This window comes from Homarus americanus, unplaced genomic scaffold (assembly GCF_018991925.1).
Source record: "Homarus americanus isolate GMGI-L3 unplaced genomic scaffold, GMGI_Hamer_2.0 scaffold25483, whole genome shotgun sequence".
Classification (NCBI taxonomy): Eukaryota; Metazoa; Arthropoda; class Malacostraca; order Decapoda; family Nephropidae; genus Homarus; species Homarus americanus.
In genome coordinates, this window is record NW_024726235.1 from 4,328,018 (window position 1) to 4,351,043 (window position 23,026).

At 45.4% G+C, this 23,026-nt stretch overlaps 1 protein-coding gene across 1 annotated transcript; it reads right to left on the minus strand.

Moving 5' to 3' along the window:
• Positions 1-900: 900 nt before the first annotated feature.
• LOC121865454 lies at positions 901-21,929 on the minus strand. Its single transcript, XM_042364893.1, has 12 exons — positions 20,280-21,929; positions 14,209-14,343; positions 13,574-13,713; positions 10,690-10,813; positions 8,316-8,417; positions 7,868-8,061; positions 6,739-6,866; positions 5,394-5,485; positions 3,955-4,105; positions 3,055-3,235; positions 2,687-2,789; positions 901-2,395 (listed from the first exon to the last, which is right to left on the minus strand). Exons 1-12 carry the CDS (start codon positions 20,379-20,381, stop codon positions 1,538-1,540), a joined length of 2,310 nt encoding a protein of 769 aa, XP_042220827.1. The 5' UTR covers positions 20,382-21,929; the 3' UTR covers positions 901-1,537.
• Positions 21,930-23,026: the final 1,097 nt, after the last annotated feature.

The following is a 23,026-nucleotide window of genomic DNA, read 5'->3' on the forward strand; positions in this document are numbered from 1 at the left end:
CCTTGCACAGGATGCAAGGCGGTGTCCAGTAAACTAGCACCCCGTGCGTGGACAATCTGAACCACACACACACAAGAGAGAGAGAGAGAGATTCAGAAAAGTCGTGGGGTCACTGCTGACTGAGGATTTGTAAAGTTGTGTGTGTGTGTGTGTGTGTGTGTCTGTGTGTGTGTGTTTGTGTAATAATAATAATAATAATAATAATAAACGGTTTATTAAGAGAGTTGCAGCCGGTGGCTGAAAATATGCAAACTTACATGTGATTTAAACTTAATGATATGCGTTCAATACATTTACAGGGCTGTACAGGGCTGTGTGTGTGTGTGAAAGCTCATGATCATAGTGAAGGTTTACAGTTTTGTTAACGGGCAGATGACCGGACTCGTACCTGCAACTCACGGAGGTTAGAGAGGAGGTTGATGAGGAGGAGCAGGAGGAGGAAGGGGCAGAGAAGGGTTCACGTTAGTGTTGGTTGAGTCAGGACCTTGAAGGAGGAGGAAGAAGATAATAGAATATGAGGAAGAGGAAAGAAGAGGCTGGAGGAAAACGAAGGGAGAGGAAGTAATAGGAGGAGAAGGAGGAGGAGGAGAGGAAAACAGATAAGGGGTCAAGCTTGGTCATTTCTGGGTGTCAGGAATCCAGTCATGATTTTTTTTTTAACAAGTAGCTTCGGGGAATGTGTGTGTGTGTGTTCATGGGGGTATTTTATGTATTAGATAATTTTTCTCTAAGATATTTTTGTGTTTTCATTTTACGTATTGTTTTGGCAAGGTTAGATTAGGCTAGGTTAGATTAGGCTTGGTTAGATTAGGCTAGGTTAGCATTAGGTTAAGTTTGGTTATGTTAGCATTAGGTTAGGTTAGCATTAGGTTGAGATTGGTTATGTTAGCATTAGGTTAGGTTAGCATTAGGGTGTTTAATCATTAGGTCAGACTCTTCACAAACTTAGAGACGCGTTACGTAAGGTGATTGTATGGACAGTGGAAATTATCGTTACTGTCTGAGTGTTAGTTCCTAGTGTCTGGGATATAGGAATTCGTCTCATCATTCAATCATCAACCATCTTTACAGGTATTTCATCATCCTACCCACAATGCATCGCTCAAAATAAACGGTGACATCACGAAGGTCAGGCGGGCGTTTATCGTCTTGTGTGTGAAGTTGTCAAATGTGTGTTCCAGGATATAATAAACACAGTAATTTTTTAGTTAACAAAGATATTTATTTATTAGCTTTAGAATGGTGTTTATATTAAATGATGTATTCTTTATTTCAACAGATTCCGTGTTAACTCTTGTATTAGTGAGGTTATTGACGCGTTCGTGAGTATGATAATTTATAGATCACCTTCTGGCTAACTTTAATATGTCTTAAGAACTTTAGAACTTATATTAAACTCACTGAGGCTCATAATGTGTCGTTTTAGTAGCCAGTATATCTCTACCTTGTTAGTGGGTCAATCTAAAGCTTACGTTAATACTATGGTACACTAGATCGTCTCTTAGGAAGATATTGTCCTATACAGATCAGGTCACTTTTATGGAAAGTCTTCCGTCCTCCTCGTCTGTCTGGACAGTGGAGGTGAGGTGTTGGGGACTTCTTTCACCCCGAAGAATCTGTTCACTCCTGCTGGGGCGGCAGGTTTGGGTGGCGCTGTGGAGGTGGTGGGCGGGGAGGAGGAGGAGGTGGAGGAGGATGAGGAAGAGGAGGAGGAGGAGGATGAGGAGGACTGTGGGGGGTGGTAGTCATCTCTGGCGTAGTCCTCCTCCATGTCCACCCACTCCTCCTCCTGGAACACGGGAAACCCTCGGTCCGGTGTGCCGTAGTTTCCTGACAGAAAATCGGGATCGGTGTACCAGGCAGGGACGTAGTCGTCAGGGTCGGTGACTTCAGTCACGGGTAGAGCTGTTGTCTGAGGAGTTGCCTGGAGGTCTGGTGTGCTCCACACCTGCTGCAGGAGTGCCGCCGTGCAGGAGGGAGGCAGCGTCAGTGATATGCCACCGTCATTCATCAAGTTAAGAGGTACGGCGGACTTGACGCCGTTATCGTGACGAAGTTTGACGGAGCCGTTGATGACTCTGTGATCCAGGAGGGTCAGAAGGGCCTCGTGTAGGTTCAAGGACTGGATGATCTGTTCCTGGGCGTAACCCTTGAGGTCCTTGGCCGCCGTCACCAGCTGGTCTGCTGGCTCCTTCTGTCGTAGGTTGGTCCAATCTGTACTGACGAGTTCACTGGAGACACTGTCCATCCTCGCCTCCACCCCCTCTAGCCTCACCACCGTCCAGTTGGCCGCCTCCAAGGCATGAAGGATGACGTCCCTCACCTCGCCCAGCTTAGTGTTGGACTCGACTGGAAACTGCTGGTCGCTCCTCACCTCACTGTCCACCTCCTCAACCTAAGAGAACGTGACAGTAAGTAAACCATCGTCAACACAGCTCACACCTACAGCTCCTCCCCGCACTACCAGGACTGGTGGTGCTCACACTCGCCATCTGAACCTACAATAATGACTGTAATTGACGATACCTAACTTGAACAGACCTAACCTATCCTAACTTAAGAACACAAGAATGGAGGAAACGACCTAACCCCTAACCTAACCAAAACATTATAATTGTGAACTATTTGGACAAGGACTGTATATAGCTGGGGACTTACTAGGACTGGAAACTACCAGGGTACTCACCTGTACACCTGCCAGGGGGGTGACGGTGAGGGGGCTGCTGTTATCTCCCAGTCTCTCCACCACCTCCCTCAGCTCACTTAACTGCTGCCGATTCAACTGATGTCTGTTGGTAGAGAAAGAGATCACGTCAGTGGAACAGGGATGTCGTCAGACAGAGAGGTGACATTAGAGACACAGACAGACAGTATCAGCACACTGGATTGATAAAGGTCAGGTCAGCAACTCAACCCAGCTGAGTGAAATGATGTAGGTCGGCTCAGTGGAATGATAGAGGTCAAATCAGGTCAGGTCATTAACTCACCCCAGGTTAGGGAAATGAGGTTCAGCTGAGTGGAATGAAGATCAGATCAGATGAGGTCAAAACTCACCCCAGGTCAATGTTGGTGACCAGCTTGTCGAGTATCTCCGTGATCTTCAGCTCCAGGCTTGGTTCCTCGTTCTGTATCCTTTTACACGAGTCGATGAAGGCGTTCTGGGCGACCAAGACGGCGGTGTAGGAGTTCTCAACCAAGCTGCCCAGGTCTTGCATCTCCGTCACCAGTATCTGACCTGCAGGGAGGACCAGAGGCTATAAGGGGGTAAGGGGTGGGGATGGGGGGGGGGGACTATGTGTACGGTTGACCACTAGTGTTGTGTTTGTGTCTCTGTTTGCTAATAGTTCCCCTCAGCTCAATAAAACTTAAACAGAATAAGAATACTTAAGGGTCGTTCGTAGCCATGGAGGTATAAGGGACATGTTCGTAGTTCTCAGAAGGGTAAAGGTGTGATTGTATGTCAATTTAGTCAGGTAAGATAAATTGGATTTTTTGGGATCACCTAATTATTTGCCTCTCCCCCTCCCTACCACCACCACCACCACCCTCCCTACCACCCCCAAAGTAGCTTATTTCACCTGGTCATTAAACACATCCTTAATGCTAACCTAACCTATCCCAACCCAATCCAACCTTAAACCAACCCATCCTCAATCTACCCCTAACCCAACCTAACCCGAAATTTCCCAACCCAACCCAACCTAACCCAACCTAACCCGAACTTTCCCAACCCAACTCAGCCAACCAACCCAGCCAACCCAACCCAACCCAGCAACCCAGCCAACCCAACCCAACCCAACCCAACCAGCTAATCTAACCACACTGGATAGTATTAGAGTGGTTAATCTTCAAGTGAAAAAAACCTCTTGTGAATGAGGGGGGGCGGGGGCTGGTGATAAGGTTCCCGGTACACCAAGACCGGGATAACAGGCACCAAGCCCCCAGACGACGTACCGTGGTCTGGTTCTGTGTTCATCCGACGCAGCAGGACTGAGAACCTTTGGTGCAGCAGCTTCAGGAGGTCGACGCCCTCACTCGTCTGCTTCGTCAGTCCACGGCGGAGGTCTTCACTCTTCTTCAGCAGCGACTGTAGTAGATATTTCACCTGTGGGAGGAGGAGATAACACACTATATTTTATTTATTATAAAGACTGTAATTAACGCAGGTACTGGACTAACACCTGTAATTAACGCAGGTACTGGACTAACACCTGTAATTAACGCAGGTACTGGACTAACACCTGTAATTAACGCAGGTACTGGACTAACACCTGTTATTAACACAGGTACTGGCCTAACACCTGTAATCAACACAGGTACTGGACTAACACCTGTAATTAACGCAGGTACTGGACTAACACCTGTAATTAACACAGGTACTGGACTAACACCTGTTATTAACACAGGTACTGGACTAACACCTGTAATCAACACAAGTACTGGTCTAACACCTGTAATTAACACAGGTACTGGACTAACACCTGTAATTAACACAGGTACTGGACTAACACCTGTTATTAACACAGGTACTGGCCTAACACCTGTAATCAACACAGGTACTGGACTAACACCTGTAATCAACAGAAGTACTGGACTAACACCTGTAATCAACACAGGTACTGGACTAACACCTGTAATCAACACAGGTACTGGACTAACACCTGTAATCAACACAGGTACTGGACTAACACCTGTAATTAACACAGGTACTGGACTAACACCTGTTATTAACACAGGTACTGGCCTAACACTGTAATCAACACTACTGGACCAACACCTGTAATCAGCACAAGTGCTGGACTAACACCTGTAATCAACACAGGTACTGGACTAACACCTGTAATCAACACAGGTACTGGACTAACACCTGTAGTTAACACAGGTACTGGACTAACACCTGTAATCAACACAAGTACTGGACTAACACCTGTAGTTAACACAGGTACTGGACTAACACCTGTAATCAACACAGGTACTGGACTAACACCTGTAATCAACACAAGTACTGGACTAACACCTGTAATCAACACAGGTACTGGACTAACACCTGTAATCAACACAGGTACTGGACTAACACCTGTAATCAACACAGGTACTGGACTAACACCTGTAATCAACACAAGTACTGGACTAACACCTGTAGTTAACACAGATGCTGTACTAACACCTGTCCAGGGGCTAATATGGATTTACGTTATAGAGAAGACTAGATCACGTACATGATAAATAGGGGAGAATCAAGGACACGACGGACAAGGACAAAGAAAGGAGCAAGTACATGGCAACTAAGGGAGAATCAAGAACAGAGAAAGGAACAAGTACATGGCAACTAAGGGAGAATCAAGGACACAGCGAACAAGGACAGAGGGAGAATCAAGTACGTAGATACTAACCTCCAGGAGAGCGGCGACCGTGGTGGGGTCAGGGCACTGTAGGGCTTGGCTGTGTGTCTGTCTGTACCTTTCTCCTCCACCACCACCCCAGCCTGCAGGTAAACACGGGAGTCAGTGTGTGTGTGAGAGAGAAAGAGAGAGAGAGAGAGAGAGAGAGAGAGAGAGAGAGAGAGAGAGAGACTGACTTTACCGAATGAGTCGTGGGGCTTTCCAATTTAGTTCCTCTCTCTCCCTTTCTTTTTTCTTTCTCTTCCTTTCTTTTGTCTTTTCTCTCCATCATTCAATCTCTTTTCTCTCTATTTTGTCTTTTTTTATGTTTTTTATGTATTCTCTGTCTGTCTGTTTGTCTGTTTCTGTCTGTCGCTGTCTGTCTGTCTCTCTCTCTCTCTCTCCCAAGGTAAAAAAATATATATTATTTGCCGTACATTAACTCAAGCCTATAATGTGATTGTACAAGTTGGCAAGACACGACATTGCAAAGATTAAGTAACACATTGCAAGACAACCTGATAACAGACGTAGATCTTTAGATAGGAGAGAGTTAAATCATCGTAATCAAGGGGTTAAGTCATTGTAATCAAGGGGTTAAGTCATTGTAATCAAGGGGTTAAGTCATTGTGATCAAGGGGTTAAGTCATCGTAATCATGGGTATAAGTCATCGTAATCAAGGGGTTAAATCATCGTAATCAAGGGGTTAAGTCATCGTAATCAAGGGGTTAAGTCATCGTAATCAAGGGGTTAAGTCATCGTAATCAAGGGGTTAAGTCATCGTAATCATGGGTATAAGTCATCATAATCAAGGGTTAAGTCATCGTAATCAAGGGTTAAATCATCGTAATCATGGGGTTTAAGTCATTTGTAATCAGGGGTTAAGTGGGGTTAAGTCATCGTAATCAAGGGGTTAAGTCATCGTAATCAAGGGGTTAAGTCATCGTAATCAAGGGGTTAAATCATCGTAATCAAGGGGTTAAATCATCGTAATCAAGGGGTTAAATCATAGTAATCAAGGGGTTAATTTATCGTAACTCAATGGGTTAAGTTATCGTACTGTAGGATTTAAGTTATTGTACACTTGGTTTTAAATCGTCGTACTCAAGGTGTTAAATGAAGGTTGAACTCGAGGGGTGTGGTTAGGTTAGGTTAGGCAAGGTTAGGTTAGATTAGGTTAAGTTCGTCTAGGCTAGGTTAGGTTAGATCAGGTTAGGTTATATCAGGTCAGGTCTGGTTAGGTTAGATCAGGTTAGCTTATTTTAGGCTAGGTTAAGTCAGGTTAGGTCAAGTCAGGTTAGGTTAGGTTAGGTTTTATTAGAGTGGCTAATCTTCAGGTGAAATATCCTCTCTCACCTCTCCTCCGGGCGACCTCCTCCAGTAGGGTAACATTAAGACCTGCAGCGGCTTGGGCGATGCTCTGAACAACTGTGTGATTCATCTGCTGCAGGACTGGTCGAAGGCTGCTTAGTGACGGCGTCGTTCTGGGGGATACAAAGGACCTCTTATGTTTTACGAGGTGTTTAGGTGTACAGGTGTTATGGTGTACCGGTGTTAGGGTGTACAGGTATTAGGGTGTACCGGTGTTAGGGTGTACAGGTATTAGGGTGTACCGGTGTTAGGGTGTACAGGTATTAGGGTGTACCGGTGTTAGGGTGTACAGGTATTAGGGTGTACCGGTGTTAGGGTGTACAGGTATTAGAGTGTACAGGTGTTAGGTGTGTATAGGTGTTAAGGTGTACAGGTGTTATGGTGTACAGGTGTTAGGATGTACAGGTTTTAGTGGTGTACAGGTATTAGAGTGTACAGGTGTTAGGATGTACAGGTGTTAGTGGTGTACAGGCATTAGAGTGTACAGGTGTTAGGATGTACAGGTGTTAGTGGTGTACAGGCATTAGAGTGTACAGGTGTTAGGATGTACAGGTGTTAGTGGTGTACAGGCATTAGAGTGTACAGGTGTTAAGGTGTACAGGTATTAGAGTGTACAGGTGTCACGGTGTACTGGTGTTAGGGTGTACAGGCATTAGAGTGTACAGGTGTTAGGATGTACAGGTGTTTGGGTGTACAGGCGTTAGAGTATACAGGTGTTAAGGTGTACAGGTGTTAGAGTGTGAGTGTACAGTACAGGTGTTACGGTGAAGGAAAGTTAGTACGGATGTTTACTTACAGACGACTAGAAAAGTCCGGTAACGGCCACAAAAGTCCGGTAACGGCCACGAAAGTCCGGTAACGGCCACAAAAGTCCGGTATCGACCTGCTCACCATAGACAATATCAAGGTTCCAGTAGTTTAAAACCTCGTATGGCTACAGAGCGGACAGACGGTTACCGGATTTTTGTAGATGACTGTACTAAAAATTGTTGTACTGTATTTTGATCCTGTGTACTATTTGTGTACTTTGTGCTTTGTGCAATATTATATGACTTAATATTTGTGCACTGAGAGAGAGAATGACAGACAGACAGAGACTATCAGACAGACGTACGTGGTGATCTTGTAGGACAGGTCTTGATGTACGGACTGAATCTTGTTCTTGATGTCAGTGACGGCATCGTGGGTCGTCTTACCGTCTCGTTGTATATCTTGCCTCGCCTGCGCCGCCGCCGTCAGCGTCTGTGTACCCAGGTCCTCTAGTTCCTCTCTCGTCTCTCTCACCTCCTCCTGAAGCTCCCCCACACTCTACCCCACCAGGAAGATGAGAGAGGTATTATAGTAAGGAGGTCTTTAAACAACACACACACACACACACACACTCACACACACACACTCACACACACACACACACACACACACACACACACACACACACACACACACACACTCACACTCACACACACACACACACACACACACACACACACACACACACACACACACACACACACACACACACACACACACACACACACACACACACACACACACACACTCACCTTACTAATCTTCTTGTAGAGTGTGTCGTGGAGTGTGTTGAGGGCTTGGTCCAGTAAGCGAGGTAGAGTGCGTTCCACATACTCATTGACCTTCCGAGAAATCTGTACACACACACACACACACACACACACACCGCCGCGCGAAGTGTGTGTGTGGGAGAGAGAGAGAGAATGAATGAGAGAATGAAAGTTAGATTGGTAAAAAAAAAGCGATGGTTCATTTTTTGGTTTAATACTTTATTATTTTTTTTAACGACCACAAGACAGACAGACAGTAAGGCTGGTGGACAGAAAGATAGAAAGACAGGCAGTGACAGTAATTCAGATAGAGAAAGAGAGAGAGAGAGAGCACCACTACACAACTTGGAGATAATAAAAGAGATATCTCGCTTAGTGTCTCTCGTATGTCCAGGTGAAAGTAACCGAGAGACAGTGTGGAGATCGCATGTTGTACCCCGTGAGAGCTGATAATAGGGGGGTAGGGGAAGGGGTAGGAGGGGAGAGGAAGGATTTAAGAGGGAGGAGAGGAGGTGGGGTTAGGGGGAAGAGGTTTGGAGGGGAGGAGGTGGATAGGGAGGGTTTAGGAGGAGGATGGGGGTAGTATGAAGGGGTTAGGAGGAGAGGAGGTGGATAGGGAGGGTTTAGGAGGAGGATGGGGGTAGTAGGAAGGGGTCAGGAGGGGAGGAGGTAGAGAGGTGTACAGGTGATATTTTTTCTCTATTATTGAGAAATAAGTTTTTGCTTTCGTGTTTCAATTATCTGTGAAGAGAACAAACTGTCTCTCACTGTCTCACTCAGTACGTCTCACTATCTCTCACCATGTCTTATTATCTCTCACCATGTCTTATTATCTCTCACCATGTCTTATTATCTCTCACCATGTCTCACTATCTCTCATTTCAGCTTCTATAACCCAGTAATCTAATTGTAATCTTCCCTACTATACGTTATTTATAAGTGAAAAATACGTAATCTCGCTCTGTGTGTGTGTGTGTGTGTTTTTATGTCTGTATGTAGGTGTGTCTGTCTCTCATCTCTGTCTCTCTCTCTCTCTCTCTCTCTCTCTCTCTCTCTCTCTCTCTCTCTCTCTCTCTCTCTCTCTCTCTCTCTCTTTGTTTGTTTCACCTTCTGTCTGTCATATTCCTCTGTGTCTGTCTCTGTCCATGTCTGTCTATTTCTGTCCTATCTCTCTTTGTCTGTCTGTTTTTTTCTCTCGTACAGATAAAACAAGCGTAGAGAGAGAGAGAGAGAGAGAGAGAGAGAGAGAGAGAAGTAGTACATCACTTTTGTACTGTAAACACATGGAAGCTTGTTTACCTACCCATCATTGTTTACACACATGAGATGTCTGCTTTCAGTGGACAGTATTGTGTGTAAACAGTGAGAGGTCACGGTAGTAAACAAACACGACGTAAATTAATGTTTTTCTCTCGTGTAGGGACAAGTCACCTGCCGTAGATACCTGTGTGTTGTACTGTGGTGGTCATTATTCCCTGAACACTTTGGTTTATTTTATCGGTTTGGTTTAGGTTTGGTTTAGGTTGGGTTGGGTTTGGTTTAGGTTGGGTTTGGTTGGGTTGGGTTTGGTTTGGTTTAGGTTTGCCAGGCTTGTTTTAGGTTTGGTTGGGTTTGGGTTAGGTTACATTAGGTTAGGTTAGGTTTGGAGATGAATTCTGTTTATTATAGTAAATTATATCAAAATAATAACATATTTACCACCTCACTAACGCGAAAGATAGAGGAAAATATACTATGTGTCCCTCACTTCCCTCACCCCGACTTTCCTCACCTCCCTCACTTCCCTCATCTCCCCTGACTTCCTTCACCTCCTCACCCTGACCTCTCTCACCTCACTTCCCCTCATCTCCTGACTCTCTTCACCCTCCTCACCCCGACTTTCTCACTCCTCACTTCCCTCATCTCCCTGACCTCACCCTCCCCTGACCTCCCTCACTTCCCTCACTCCCTTCACCTCCTGACCTCCCTGACCTCCCTGACCTCCATGGCCCTCAAGTACATGGTGCCAGACGGTGCCACTAGTGTCCAGGGAATATTGTCCACAACTGTACACTGAACACATCGTTACAGGTACAGTACATGAATACTAATAACAGTTACAGTAAAGAGACAGTATAAGTAATAGGTAATGACCAGGTGACAGGTACTTTACCTCAGGTGGTGCAGACGGGTAGAAAGGTGAGAGAAAAATAGAGAGGTAGAGGCAGAGGTAGAGGTAGCGAGATAGAGAGGTAGAGGCAAAGAGACAGAGAGGTAGAGGTAGCGAGATAGAGAGGTAGACTAAAGAGACAGAGAGGTAGAGAAGGAGATAGAGAGGTAGAGGCAAAGAGACAGAGAGGTAGAGGTAGAGAGGTACCGTGGTAGACAGGAGGTTGATGTCGGAGACCTGGCTGTCACTCCAACTTGACCTCGTGTCGTGTCTTGACCCGCCTCCACCGTCTACCCGGGAGTCGAGGCGCTCCAGGTGTGTGGCCATCCCCGTGGTGGTGGTGGTGGTGGTTAGTGGTGGTGGTGGTGGTGGTTAGCAGGAAGTGGTGGTGGTGGTTAGTGAGGTGGTGGTGGTGGTGGTTAGTGAGGTAGTGGTGGTGGTGGTTTAGTGAGGTGGTGGTGGTGGTGGTTAGTAGAGAAGATAAACCTAGATTAAACAACTGACCCTACTAATATACCTGTAGAACCCCACTAATACACCTGTTGGACCCTAGTTATGCCTGTAGGACCCCACTAATATACCTGCAGGACCTTAATTAATATACCTGTAGGGACCCTAATTAATATACATGTAGGACCCCTTAATTATACCTGTAGGACCCTAATTAATATATCTGTAGGACCCTAATTAATATACCTGTAGGACCCTACTAATATACCTGTGAGACCCTATTTAATATACCTGTAGGACCCTAATTAATATACCATGACCATACTATATCTGCAGGATAGCTAATAGGCACTGTTGGACCCTAGTTATCTTAGGACCCTAAGTTATACCTGTAGGACCCCTAGTTATACCTGTAGGACCCTAGTTATACCTGTAGGACCCCTAGTTATAAATCACCTGTAGGGACCCCAGTTATACCTGTAGGACCGTTATACCTGTAGGACCCTAGTTAAGGCCTGTGGGACCCTAGTTAAGGCCTGGGACCCTAGTTATACCTGTAGGATCCTGTTATACCTGTAGGACCCCTAGTTATACCTGTAGGACCCTAGTTATACCTGTAGGGACCCTAAGTTATACCTTAGGATCCTAGTTATACCTGTAGGACCCTAGCAAGCTATACCTGTAGGACCCTGTTATACCTGTAGGATCCTAGTTATACTCTGTAGGACCCTAGTTATACCTGGGACCCTAGTTATACCTGAAATGCTAGTTATGGCCTGTAGTGGACCCTAGTTATACCTGGTAGGACGCTAGTTATACCTGTAGGACCCTAGTTATACCTGTGTAACTCCAGTTATACCTGTAGGACCCTAGTTATACCTGTAGGACCCAGCTATACCTAGGACCCTAGTTATACCTGTAGGAATCTAGTTATACCTGTAGGACCATGAGCTATACCTGTAGGACCCTAGTTATACCTGTAGGACGTTAGTTATACCTGTAGGACCCTAGTTATACCTGGGGACCCCTAGCTATACCCAGGACGCTATTTATACCTGTAGGACCCTAGTTATACCTGTAGGACCCTAGTTATACCTGGGTAGGACCCTAGTTAAGTACCTGTAGTGGACCATATTTATTTATACCTGTAGGACCCAGTTATACCTGTAGGACCCCTAATTAATATATCTGTAGGACCCCATCAATATACCTGTAGGACCCCACTAATATACCTGTGAGACCCTATTTAATATACCTGTAGGACCCTAATTAATATACCTGTATGACCATAATTATATTCGCAGGATAATAATATATACCTGTTGGACCCTAAGCTATACCTGTAGGACCCAGGTTATACCTTGTAGGGACCCTAGTTACCTGTAGGACCCTAGTTGCGCCCTGTAGGACCCTAGTTATACCTGTAGGACCCCAGTTATACCTGTAGACCCTAGTTATACCTGTAGACCCTAGTTAAGTACCTGTAGGACCCTAGTTATACCTGTAGTGATCCTAAGCTAGCCTGTAGGACCCTAGTTATACCTGTAGGACCCTAGTTATACCTTGTAGGACCCTAGTTACCTGTAGTGACCCCCAGTTATACCTGTAGGACCCTAGCTATACCTGTAGGACCCTAGTTAGCCTGTAGGGATCCTAGTTATACCTGTAGACCCTAGTTATACCTGTAGACGCTAGTTATACCTGTAGGACCCTAGTTATACCTAGACCCTAGTTATACCTGTAGACCCCTAGTTATACCTGTAGGACCCCTAAGCTATACCTGAATCTCTAGTTAAGGCCCTGTAGGACCCTTAGTTATACCTGTAGGACCCCTAGTTGCCTGTAGGGACCCTAGTTATACCTGTAGGGACCATATTTATGTCTGTAGACCCTAGTTATACCTGTAGGACCCAGTTATGGCCCTGTAGGACCCTAGTTATACTGTAGGGACCCCTAGTTATACCTGTAGGACGCTAGTTATACCTAGGACCTATTTATACCTGTAGGACCCAGTTATACCTGTAGGACCCTAGTTATACCTGTAGACCCTAGTTATACCTGTAGGACCCTTTTTATACCTGTAGGGACCCTAGTTAAGGCCTGTAGGACCCTAGTTATACCTGTGGACCCCTAGTTATACCTGTGACCCTTTTATACCTGTAGGACCCTAGGTTATACCTGTAGGACGTTAGTTATACCTGTGGACCCTAGTTATACCTGTAGGATCCTAGTTATACCTGTAGGACCCTAGTTATACCTGTAGGACCCTAGTTATACCTGTAGGATCCTAGTTATACCTGTAGGACCCTAGTTATACCTGTAGGACCCTAGTTATACCTGTAGGATCCTAGTTATACCTGTAGGACCCTAGTTATACCTGTAGGACCCTAGTTATACCTGTAGGATCCTAGTTATACCTGTAGGACCCTAGTTATACCTGTAGGACCCTAGTTATACCTGTAGGACCCTAGTTATACCTGTAGGAGCCTAGTTACACCTGTAAGACCCTAGTTATACCTATAGGATCCTAGTTATACCTGTAGGACCCTAGTTATACCTGTAAGACCCTAGTTATACCTGTAGGATCCTAGTTATACCTGTAGGACCCTAGTTATACCTGTAGGAGCCAAATTAATATACCTGAAGATCCCTGTTGGTGATACTGATGGTGGAGCGTAGGGAGGAGGACTCGAGGGTGAGGCGGGAGTCGAGAGCGTCCACTTTCTCCACCAGGGTGTCCACTTTGTTGAGGCGGGAGGACAGTGTGTCTATCAGCATCTCCTGTAATGGTGGATCTTACTTAAAACTTTCTGTATATTACTTAAAACTTTCTGTATTTTACTTAAAACTTTCTGTATATTACTTAAAACTTTCTGTATTTTACTTAAAACTTTCTGTATTTTACTTAAAACTTTCTGTATATTACTTAAAACTTTCTGTATATTACTTAAAACTTTATGTATTTTACTTAAAACTTCTGTAACTTTACTTAAAACTAATAGATCCTAGTACTAATATGACTTGAAGACGCTAGTTAAGAGGGGGGGGGACCTGGTTAGTTAAGAAAGACCTGGAGATAGGACCTGAAGATGTTCGTTAAGGGGGGAGGGGCGACCTGGAGACGTTAGTTAAGAAAGACCTGGAGATAGGACCTGAAGATGTTCGTTAAGGTGGACCTGGAGGCGTTAGTTAAGAAAGACCTGGAGATAGGACCTGAAGATGTTCGTTAAGGAGGACCTGGAGAGAGAGGACCTGGAAAAAGGACCTGTTACTCACCCCTTTAGTGGCTGCATCTGTGAGCCTCATAAGTCGCGACTCGATATTGACCTCCAGGGTGGCGAGCCTCTGAGTCAGCTGCGTCACTGCCTGGCTTAGTTCCAGCATTCCCTCCACGCTGCCTCGGGACACACTCTGTAATGTAAGGTGGCTGTATTGTCTCGTAATGAGTTGTCCACGCCTTCTTGCGCCGTACACACACTGTACTTCCAGTGCATAATAATAATAATAATTATAATAATAATAATAATAATAATAATAATAATAATAATAATAATAATAATAATTTTAATAATAATAATAAAACGCTCATTAAACCGTCAAGAACAGTGAACGCCGTCTTAAGGGGGAAGGAGAGGGGGTGTCATACTCCCGTGAGGATATGAACGGATCTCAGTACATGTGAGAAAACCCGCGACATCCACCACTTTGTCAACACTGTGGCTCCTGTCGTCAGTCTAGTGCATGCACTCAGGAGGGACTTGATTGCGTCTCGTGTTGACATAAACACTTTGTATGATATTGATTACGTGTGGCTTTAAATAGGTTAATAAGTGGCGTTGAGAGAGAGAGAAAGAGAGACAGAGAATTAACCTTGTCACTGCCTCAACTTTATAGAGGTATGTTAATTAATTCTCAGGTAAAATATCTTAAGGTACAATTTAGTTACATGGTAGGGCTCTCTTTTTCCCTCCCCTTCTTCTGTCCCCCCTCCCTCCCTCCCTTCCCTTCTCTCCCCCTTCCTCCTTCCCTCCCACCTACCCCCTCCCCCCTCATTCCCTCGTAGAAGTGGTTGTGTGTTACAGCGATTGAGACTTTCTGAGAACTGCCATTAATATTTTGTATTGTAAACCTGTTGTGAAGGTTGAGAGCTAACATAAAAACTTGACTTCTCTGGTGTTGATGTAATAACTCGTATTGCTACATGGGTGCATAGATAGATAGATATAAATAATAATAATTACACGAAGACTATTACTACTACTACTACTACTGCTACTACTACTAACTACTACTATCGCACTACTGATAATGATAATCAACATTAACAACTATATTTCAGAATTTGCTCATACAAATCCTTACTTTATCAAAACCTCAACCCCTTCATAAGATAAACACAACCGCCGTCAAGTCAGTGAAGGTGGACACTAAGTTAATTTCACCCAGGCAATGATCACTCTACGATGTCTCAAGAATCGGGTTGTTTTTCTTGTATCAAATGTTGTGTTAAAGTTGTGAGCGGAGATGAGAGATCGTATCGTGTAATTGACTTAAGCAACACGGTGTGGGGCTCATGTCAAGTGGCTGGGTAAATAAATAGATGGGGGGATACAGAGAGAGAGAGAGAGAGAGAGAGACCTTGGTTTGGGTGAGGGGTCGTGTGCTGCTTCTGAGGTGAGGGGTCGTGTGCTGCTTCTGAGGTGGGGTGAGGGGTCGTGTGCTGCTTCTGATGTGGGGTGAGGGGGTCGTGTGCTGTGAGGTGGGGTGAGGGGTCGTGTGCTTCTTCTGAGGTGGGGTGAGGGGGTCGTCTGCTGCTTCTGAGGTGGGGTGAGGGGGTCGTGTGCTGCGTGGTGGAGGGTTACGTGGTAGAAGATGGAGAGTCGTTTGCTGAAGGGTGGAGAGTCATATGGTGTGGTAGAGAGTCGTGTGGTGTGATCAAGAGTCGTGTGGTGTGATCAAGAGTCATGTGGTGTGGTGTAGAGTCATGTGGTGTGGTGTAGAGTCATGTGGTGTGGTGGAGAGTCATGTGGTGTGGTAGAGAGTCGTGTGGTGTGATCAAGAGTCATGTGGTGTGGTGTAGAGTCATGTGGTGTGGTGGAGAGTCATGTGGTGTGGTGGAGAGTCATGTGATGTGGTAGAGAGTCGTGTGTACTAGCGTGGCACCGACAGCTTCACCATCAACACCCTGGCGCCACCTCCTCCCTGCACGCCGCTGAGTGTAAGTGTCGCCTCTCCTTGTAGTATATTTAAAAGGATAAAAAAAAGAGGTAATTCATCTCACTTGTTGTTAGATACGACGTGACGCTGCAGGAGAGCTGGCGGGCCTTAGTGCAGGGAGCTGGTCAGGGTGATCTTAATTCATATATGTAAGACTCCTACTACCAGTCTCCCTTCTCTCCCTCTCCACCCCCACCTCCCCTCTCTCACCCTCACTCTCTCCTCTCACCCTATCCCTTCCTCTCACCCTCATTCCTTTCCTCTCACCCTCATCCCTTCCTCTCACCCCTCATCCTTTCCTCTCACCCTCATCCCTTTCCCCTCACCCTCATCTCATCCCTCACCCCTTTCCTCTCACCCTCATTCCTTTCCTCTCACCCTCATCCCTTTCCCATCACCCTCATCCCTTTCCCTTACCCTCTCTTCCTTCTCCCCTCATCCCTTTCCTCCTTATCCCCCCAATAATAACAGTGCACGAGGAGTCAAGTGTATCCGGTAGTGCACTCGACCGCCTTTACATCCCCAACTGTAAAATTAGGCACCCTTTTACAGCTGGGTGGGCTGGGGGTGGGGGGGGGTGGTGCCCTTGGCGTGAACCAGACCCCTTTTTGGACAGGTGGTGAGCGCTGTCTCCTCTCGGCCACTGCACTCGTCTCCTTATCCTACCTTGGCATTATTATTCACTGTGATGATGAACCCTCAGCCTCCACATACCTGATCTCTCTCTCTCTCTCTCTCTCTCTCTCTCTTTCAGGTGACTCAAATTAATCACATGAAAATTACCTATCCTAGATTATTTCATGTTAAGTATGGTTAGGTTGGGTTAGGGTAGGTTGGGTTAGGTTTGGTTAGGTTAGGTTTGGTGGGGTTAGTTTTGGTGGGGTTAGGTTAGGAGGGGGTTAGGTTTGGTGGGGTTAGGTTGGGTTGCTGTTAAGATGGGTTTGATTAAAGTTAGGTTGGCGTTAAGGTGGTTAAATTATCAGGTGTAATAAACTGGGGTGTTAAATCTCTCTCAGGTGATCAGAGCAGACTTCATCCTCTTGTAGATCTGAGACACTTGTGTGAGTTGCAGTAGTCTGGTGTGTCAGAAGAGAGGAATAGTGGGGGGGAGGGAGGAATGTGGGAGGGAAGGGAAAATACATGGGAGTGGGGGGAAGAGGAAGAGGGAGGGAGGGTGGCGGTAGGAGGGAGAGAGTAAGAGAGTGAGTGAGGGAGGGAGGATAGCCAGACGGCCTCATTAGTGGTTGTAACGCTCACCACACATCACCCAACACACGCCTCCAATTTGTGCCTCACCGCCGCCCGTGTGTGTGTGTGTGTGTGTGTGTGTGTGTGTGTGATTCTGTCTGATGATAACACAACGACAGCAGACACACCATTAACCGAGTGCTCGATAATATTGTTGTTATACTATAAAACGAGAGAGAGAGAGAGAGAGAGAGAGAGAGAGAGAGAGAGAGAGAGAGATACGACATTTGTAACGTAAAACCAAACCACCCCCTGACCCACCACTCCAAGGTCTGGCACCAGTGTCTTGTCCTATCACCACAACACCCATCTGAGGCTCGATTGGTCTGTCATCAGTGTCTTGTCGTTTCCTCACAACATCTTGATACAATTCCTAATTATGAGCACTTAATATCTTTGATGTGTAGTGGAGGAAGAGGAGGAGGTGGTGGTGGTGGTGCAGGGAGAAGAGGAGGAGGAGTTGGTGGAGGGAGAAGAGGAGGGGTGGTGGTGGTGGAGGGAGAGGAGGAGAAGGAGGAGGAGGTGGTGGTGGTGGAGGGAAAGAAGGAGAAGGAGGAGGAGGGGAGAAGTAGAAGGAGAAAGGGAGGAGGAGGATGATGGATATAAATGAAAAGTTAAAGTAATTTTTGTCCGCATTTTCGCTAATGATGGTTAAAAAGAGGATGATAATAACGGTGATGGTGATGATGGAGTCCTGTCATCCTTCACCATCATCATCCATCTTCATAAGTCACCATCACCATCATAATCACCCATCATCATAAGTCAGCAGAGACACCTTGAGAAGGAAGACTAAACTGGTTCTTATTAATTTTGTTTGTTTTTAAAATTGACTTCTCAAATCTATCTTATGTAATATAATCCGACATAACCCCTCATAATCTGGCATAATCTGGAATGATCTGGCATAATATTCCCTTATTTAACATTTTAGTAAGTAATATTATCTTCCGAAGGTTCGTGTTGGTTGAGTCTTCGGTATGATTTAAATTGGTCTTAGTGTAGTGATATTAATATTTGGTTTAGTCTTCCCTCGAATAGTTTTTTATGTTGATGTATGTATAGAAAACAGTTATGACGAGGGGTAACTATAGGATTTACCTCCTCTATCCTGTATACACTTTTGATGTTGTTGCAGAGCTTCAACAACTAAGGTTTTTAATTGATTAGGTGAGGTGAGGTTGGTGGAGGAGAGGCAGGTGGTGAGGTGAGATGTGTGGAGGAGAGGCAGGTGGTGAGGTGAGGTTGGTAGAGGAGAGGCAGGTGGTGAGGTGAGGTGTGTGGAGGAGAGGCAGGTGGTGAGGTGTGTGGAGGAGAGGCAGGTGGTGAGGTGTGTGGAGAGAGGCAGGTGGTGAGGTGAGGTGTGTGGAGGAGAGGCAGGTGGTGAGGTGTGTGGAGTGAGAGGCAGGTGGTGAGGTGAGGTGTGTGGAGGTGGGAGGAGGTGGTGGGTGGGTGGAGGTGGTGGTGAGGTGAGGTGGGTGAAGGAGAGATGGGTGGAGAGGCGAGGTGTGTGGAGGAGGCAGGTGGTGAGGAGGTGTGTGGAGGAGAGGCAGGTGGTGAGGGGAGGTGTGAGAGAGAGCAGGTGGTGAGGTGAGGAGGTGGGTGGTGAGGTGAGGTGTGTGGAGGAGAGGCAGGTGGTGAGAGGCAGGTGGTGAAGGGGGTGTTCTAGGAACCATGAGAAAGGGTGATGTCAGAGTGAGTGACAGAAATAGTTTATTTACACTTAAGCTGGAGCACTGAAACTGTAAACAAAAACAATAACAACTGCAATGGACAATAAACAACAACAACATGAACTGTAAAGAACAACAATAACAAATGCAATGAGCAAATAACAACAATACCAACTGCGATAAACAACAACAATAACAACTGAAATTAACAAAAAAATAACAATGAAAAACAACAACAATAACAACTGCTCTGGAAAGGGTCGCTTATTGACACCCGGAGGACTACGGCTCGACCCAGCTGTGGATGGGGTTGTGGAGGTGGACGAGTGACGTGCAGTACCGGCCAGACAGTCTCCTTGTGTACCGAGTGTATAGTAGACACCGTATTGTGTCCTCACTGGTCACGGTGGGGGGAACTCACTTTCATGATAGATAGATAATTGGGTGACTTTAGTTCATTGTGATGTTACGTTTATACTGAGATGCTGAGGGAAAGTCATTGGGTGTGTCTGGGAAGTGCAGTACATCCGGACCCAGGGAGGTGGTGGTGGTGGCGAGGGAGATTTGGTGGGGGTGATGAGGGTGATGCTGGTGGTGGCGAGGTGGTGGTGGTGGTAAAGGAGATGTAGTGGTGAGGGTGGTGCTGGTGGTGGTGAGGGTGGAGATGCTGGTGGTGGTGAGGGAGATGGTGGTGGGGTGGGATGAGCAACAGTCGTGGTGGTGTGTGAGGTAGTAGGAGGCTGAGACGGGCGTCTGTGTGGGACCCTTGTCATAACAACCACTGCCTAGACTGGGGAAACTACCACACACACACACACACACACACACACACACAGAGTCAAACCGGTGTACTGTTGTGTTAATATTGACAATAAACGTCGATATTAGATGACCATACACTTTGACCTATAAAAACTTTTGACCAAGACAGAGATAATAATTTAAGCAAATTGATGATATGAATATCAGCCTTTATTATTATTATTATTATTATTATTATTATTATTATTATTATTATTATTATTATTATTATTATTATTATTATTATTATTATTATTATTATTATTATTATTATTTTTATTATTATTATTATTATTATTATTATTATTATTATTATTATTATTATTATTATTATTAAAACTGATATAGAGACCCTGATAAAGTCAAAGGAGAAACGTTGAAACAGACACAGCATAAGCTGAACCTTACCATAGTGTAGCTGGGACAAGACACCATCACTAGGAGGACTAAGATGGATTGGAGGAGAGAGAGACCCCTGCTCCTCTCCCCCACTGCTGCCGTCACCGCCATCCTCTTCAACACGGGAGAACTACCTGACGAAGGAGTATTTCCCTGGCTTCTGTTCCTGACGTCTACTACACACCCTCAGAAGTTTACGATAAGTTGGATAGTGTTCGTGGTCACTTAGTAGTTGAGAATACGTTACTAACTCTACGGCAACTCTCGCTGGTGGGGGTGATGTCCTCTGTTGTAGTTACTCCGTCAGGAACTTAACACCGTCTGGAGGTCTTTGATCACAGAGATAACATACGGCATATCATTACTTAACAGTCACTTATGTCATCTAAAAGTTAATGGGCTTTTTCACTCCACATCTGCTGTCACTGACCGGAGTTATGAGTTGGCATGTAAGAAATGGAACCCGGAGTTAATATCATGAATAACGTCAATATAATAAAAAAGACAAGAATAATAAGCCACTCAAATCAACTTACACAACTAACGTGATAAAGTTCTTCAATATAAACATAGCGTAATATTTTATCAAGTTTTCCTGTAGAGTTTTTTTAATGGCGGTGCGTTTATTTTTTTTGCCGGTCGTCTTTTGTTTTCAACTTGAGCGTCTTGGCCGTGATCTGAGCTTGAAGAAAACGTCTTACTTTTCATGGAATACCTTAGGCACTTTATAATGTGGTTTTTATCTCCTCCACCATATGTTCACTGTTGGAGCGATGGTGAGTATTGTTGGAGCGATGGTGAGTATTGTTGGAGCGATGGTGAGAATGTTAATGGGTTTCAACACATATCTCATAGGATACTTGACGCCCTAAAGCAGCACTCACTCGTAGTCACCGTCAAAGGTATCATGTAGAATTCATAAGTTTCTTTACATCATCAAGACAAATCCTGTAGAGAATACCATCTTCCTTTGGTCTTCACGGCTGTAGCACAAGATTTCGTTCACTTTTAGTCTCTACAAATAAAATAAAATACTGTACACTGAATCTGCTTTTAAAATCTTCTCCTTAAAATTCTGAAGAAGTTTGATAGTTTTAGGAAAGTCTCGAGCCTGCTGGTGTGGTGGTCCTCACAAGACACAACACAACGTCATGAGTTATATTACTGTCTCTCACACACGAGATGTCTCCACTGTATCTCTTGAGTTGTGGGAGTGCCTCAAGTTCAGTTGATCTTCACAATATGTGCTCAATGGTTGGTATCAGTCGATTTCTCATAACCTGTTCTCAGTTCATTAGTTACGAGTTTTTGTGATTTCAGTAGAATGGATCAATTCAGTTTACTTTTTTTGTTTTTCAGTAGATAATATATACCTACAGGTTCAGTAAGTGTATCCGAATCACTGAAGGCTGTTTTGGATTTAAGGTGATCTCTCAGTTAACTATGAAGAGAGTCCTATGTTTCCAGTAAACTTCCAAGACGGGGCAGCGGGCAGGTAGGTAGGTAGATAGGTCCAACAGATGCCCAGGTGGCGAGAGGGGTAGTTGCTAGGTACACACGTTGGTCGGTGTGACTGGTGAGGGGACGTGATGTGTGAGGAGGAGATGGAACCGCGTGCCCGCCCCTTGTCGACCGCCCAGGACAACTGCCTCACCTCAGCGCTTGAATGGCTTGATGCCCGACCCTGCCCCCTCCGTTGTCTACTTGGGGGCATGACACATTTTTACGGTGTCCTCAGTGTGTCCAGGGTGTCCTCAGTGTGTCCAGGGTGTCCTCAGTGTGTCCAGGGTGTCTTCAGTGGGTCCAGGGTATCCCCGTTGTGTCCAGGGTGTCCCCAGTATGACCAGGATGTCCCCAGAATGTGCGGGGTGTAATTGTAGCACTCGTATACACTGTAACACTATTATCTACAGTCATCCAAAAAAAGTTCTCGAATGGTTAAGTGTTATACAATATGACGGAACGACCGAGAAATCCGAACATTGCTCCCTGAAGAAGTTGTATTGCATATTTAATGACCTTTCTTCATTTGTAAATACTATAAAGACGAGCATCATATATTATTGCGAAATATTGAGAGTCACTTCACAACCAGGCGTACCAACCATTCTGAGATGACACCAGCCATAGTGTTCATTCTGAAATCTGTCTTGACCAGCTGTTCCACAACCATTTTTGCCCACTGTATCACCGTATCTCGAGAGCAATAGGTGTACGGAACTAATTAACGAAATTGAACCGTCATTATTATTATTATTATTATTATTATTATTATTATTATTATTATTGTTGTTGTAACTGTTCTTATTGTTATTGCAGTGTGTGTGTGTGTGTGTGTGTGTGTGTGTGTGTGTGTGTGTGTGTGTGTGTGTGTGTGTGTGTGTGTGTGTGTGTGTAGGTATAATTTATGTGTGTAAGGGGGAGGTATTGAGTTGTTGTAGGAAGGTGGGTGGTGGAAGGTGGGTGGTGGAAGGTGGGTGGCTGATGGGTGGTTGGTCGCGGGCGGCAACATCTAGGGGCGGCCGCCAATGTATGTTTACCTGAGTCAAGTAGCAGTACCTGGGCTCAGTAACCTGCCCCCCCTCCTTCCTTCTCTCCCCCCACCCCTCTCTGTGTCTTCTTCGCTCCTCGCCTCTTCCTCCCCTTTTTCCTCCTCTCTTCTCTTCCCTCCCCCTCTCCTCCCTCCCCCCTTCCTCCCCTCCCCCTCTTCTTCCTGCCTCCACCTCTCTCTCTCTCTCTCTTCCCTCCCTCCACCT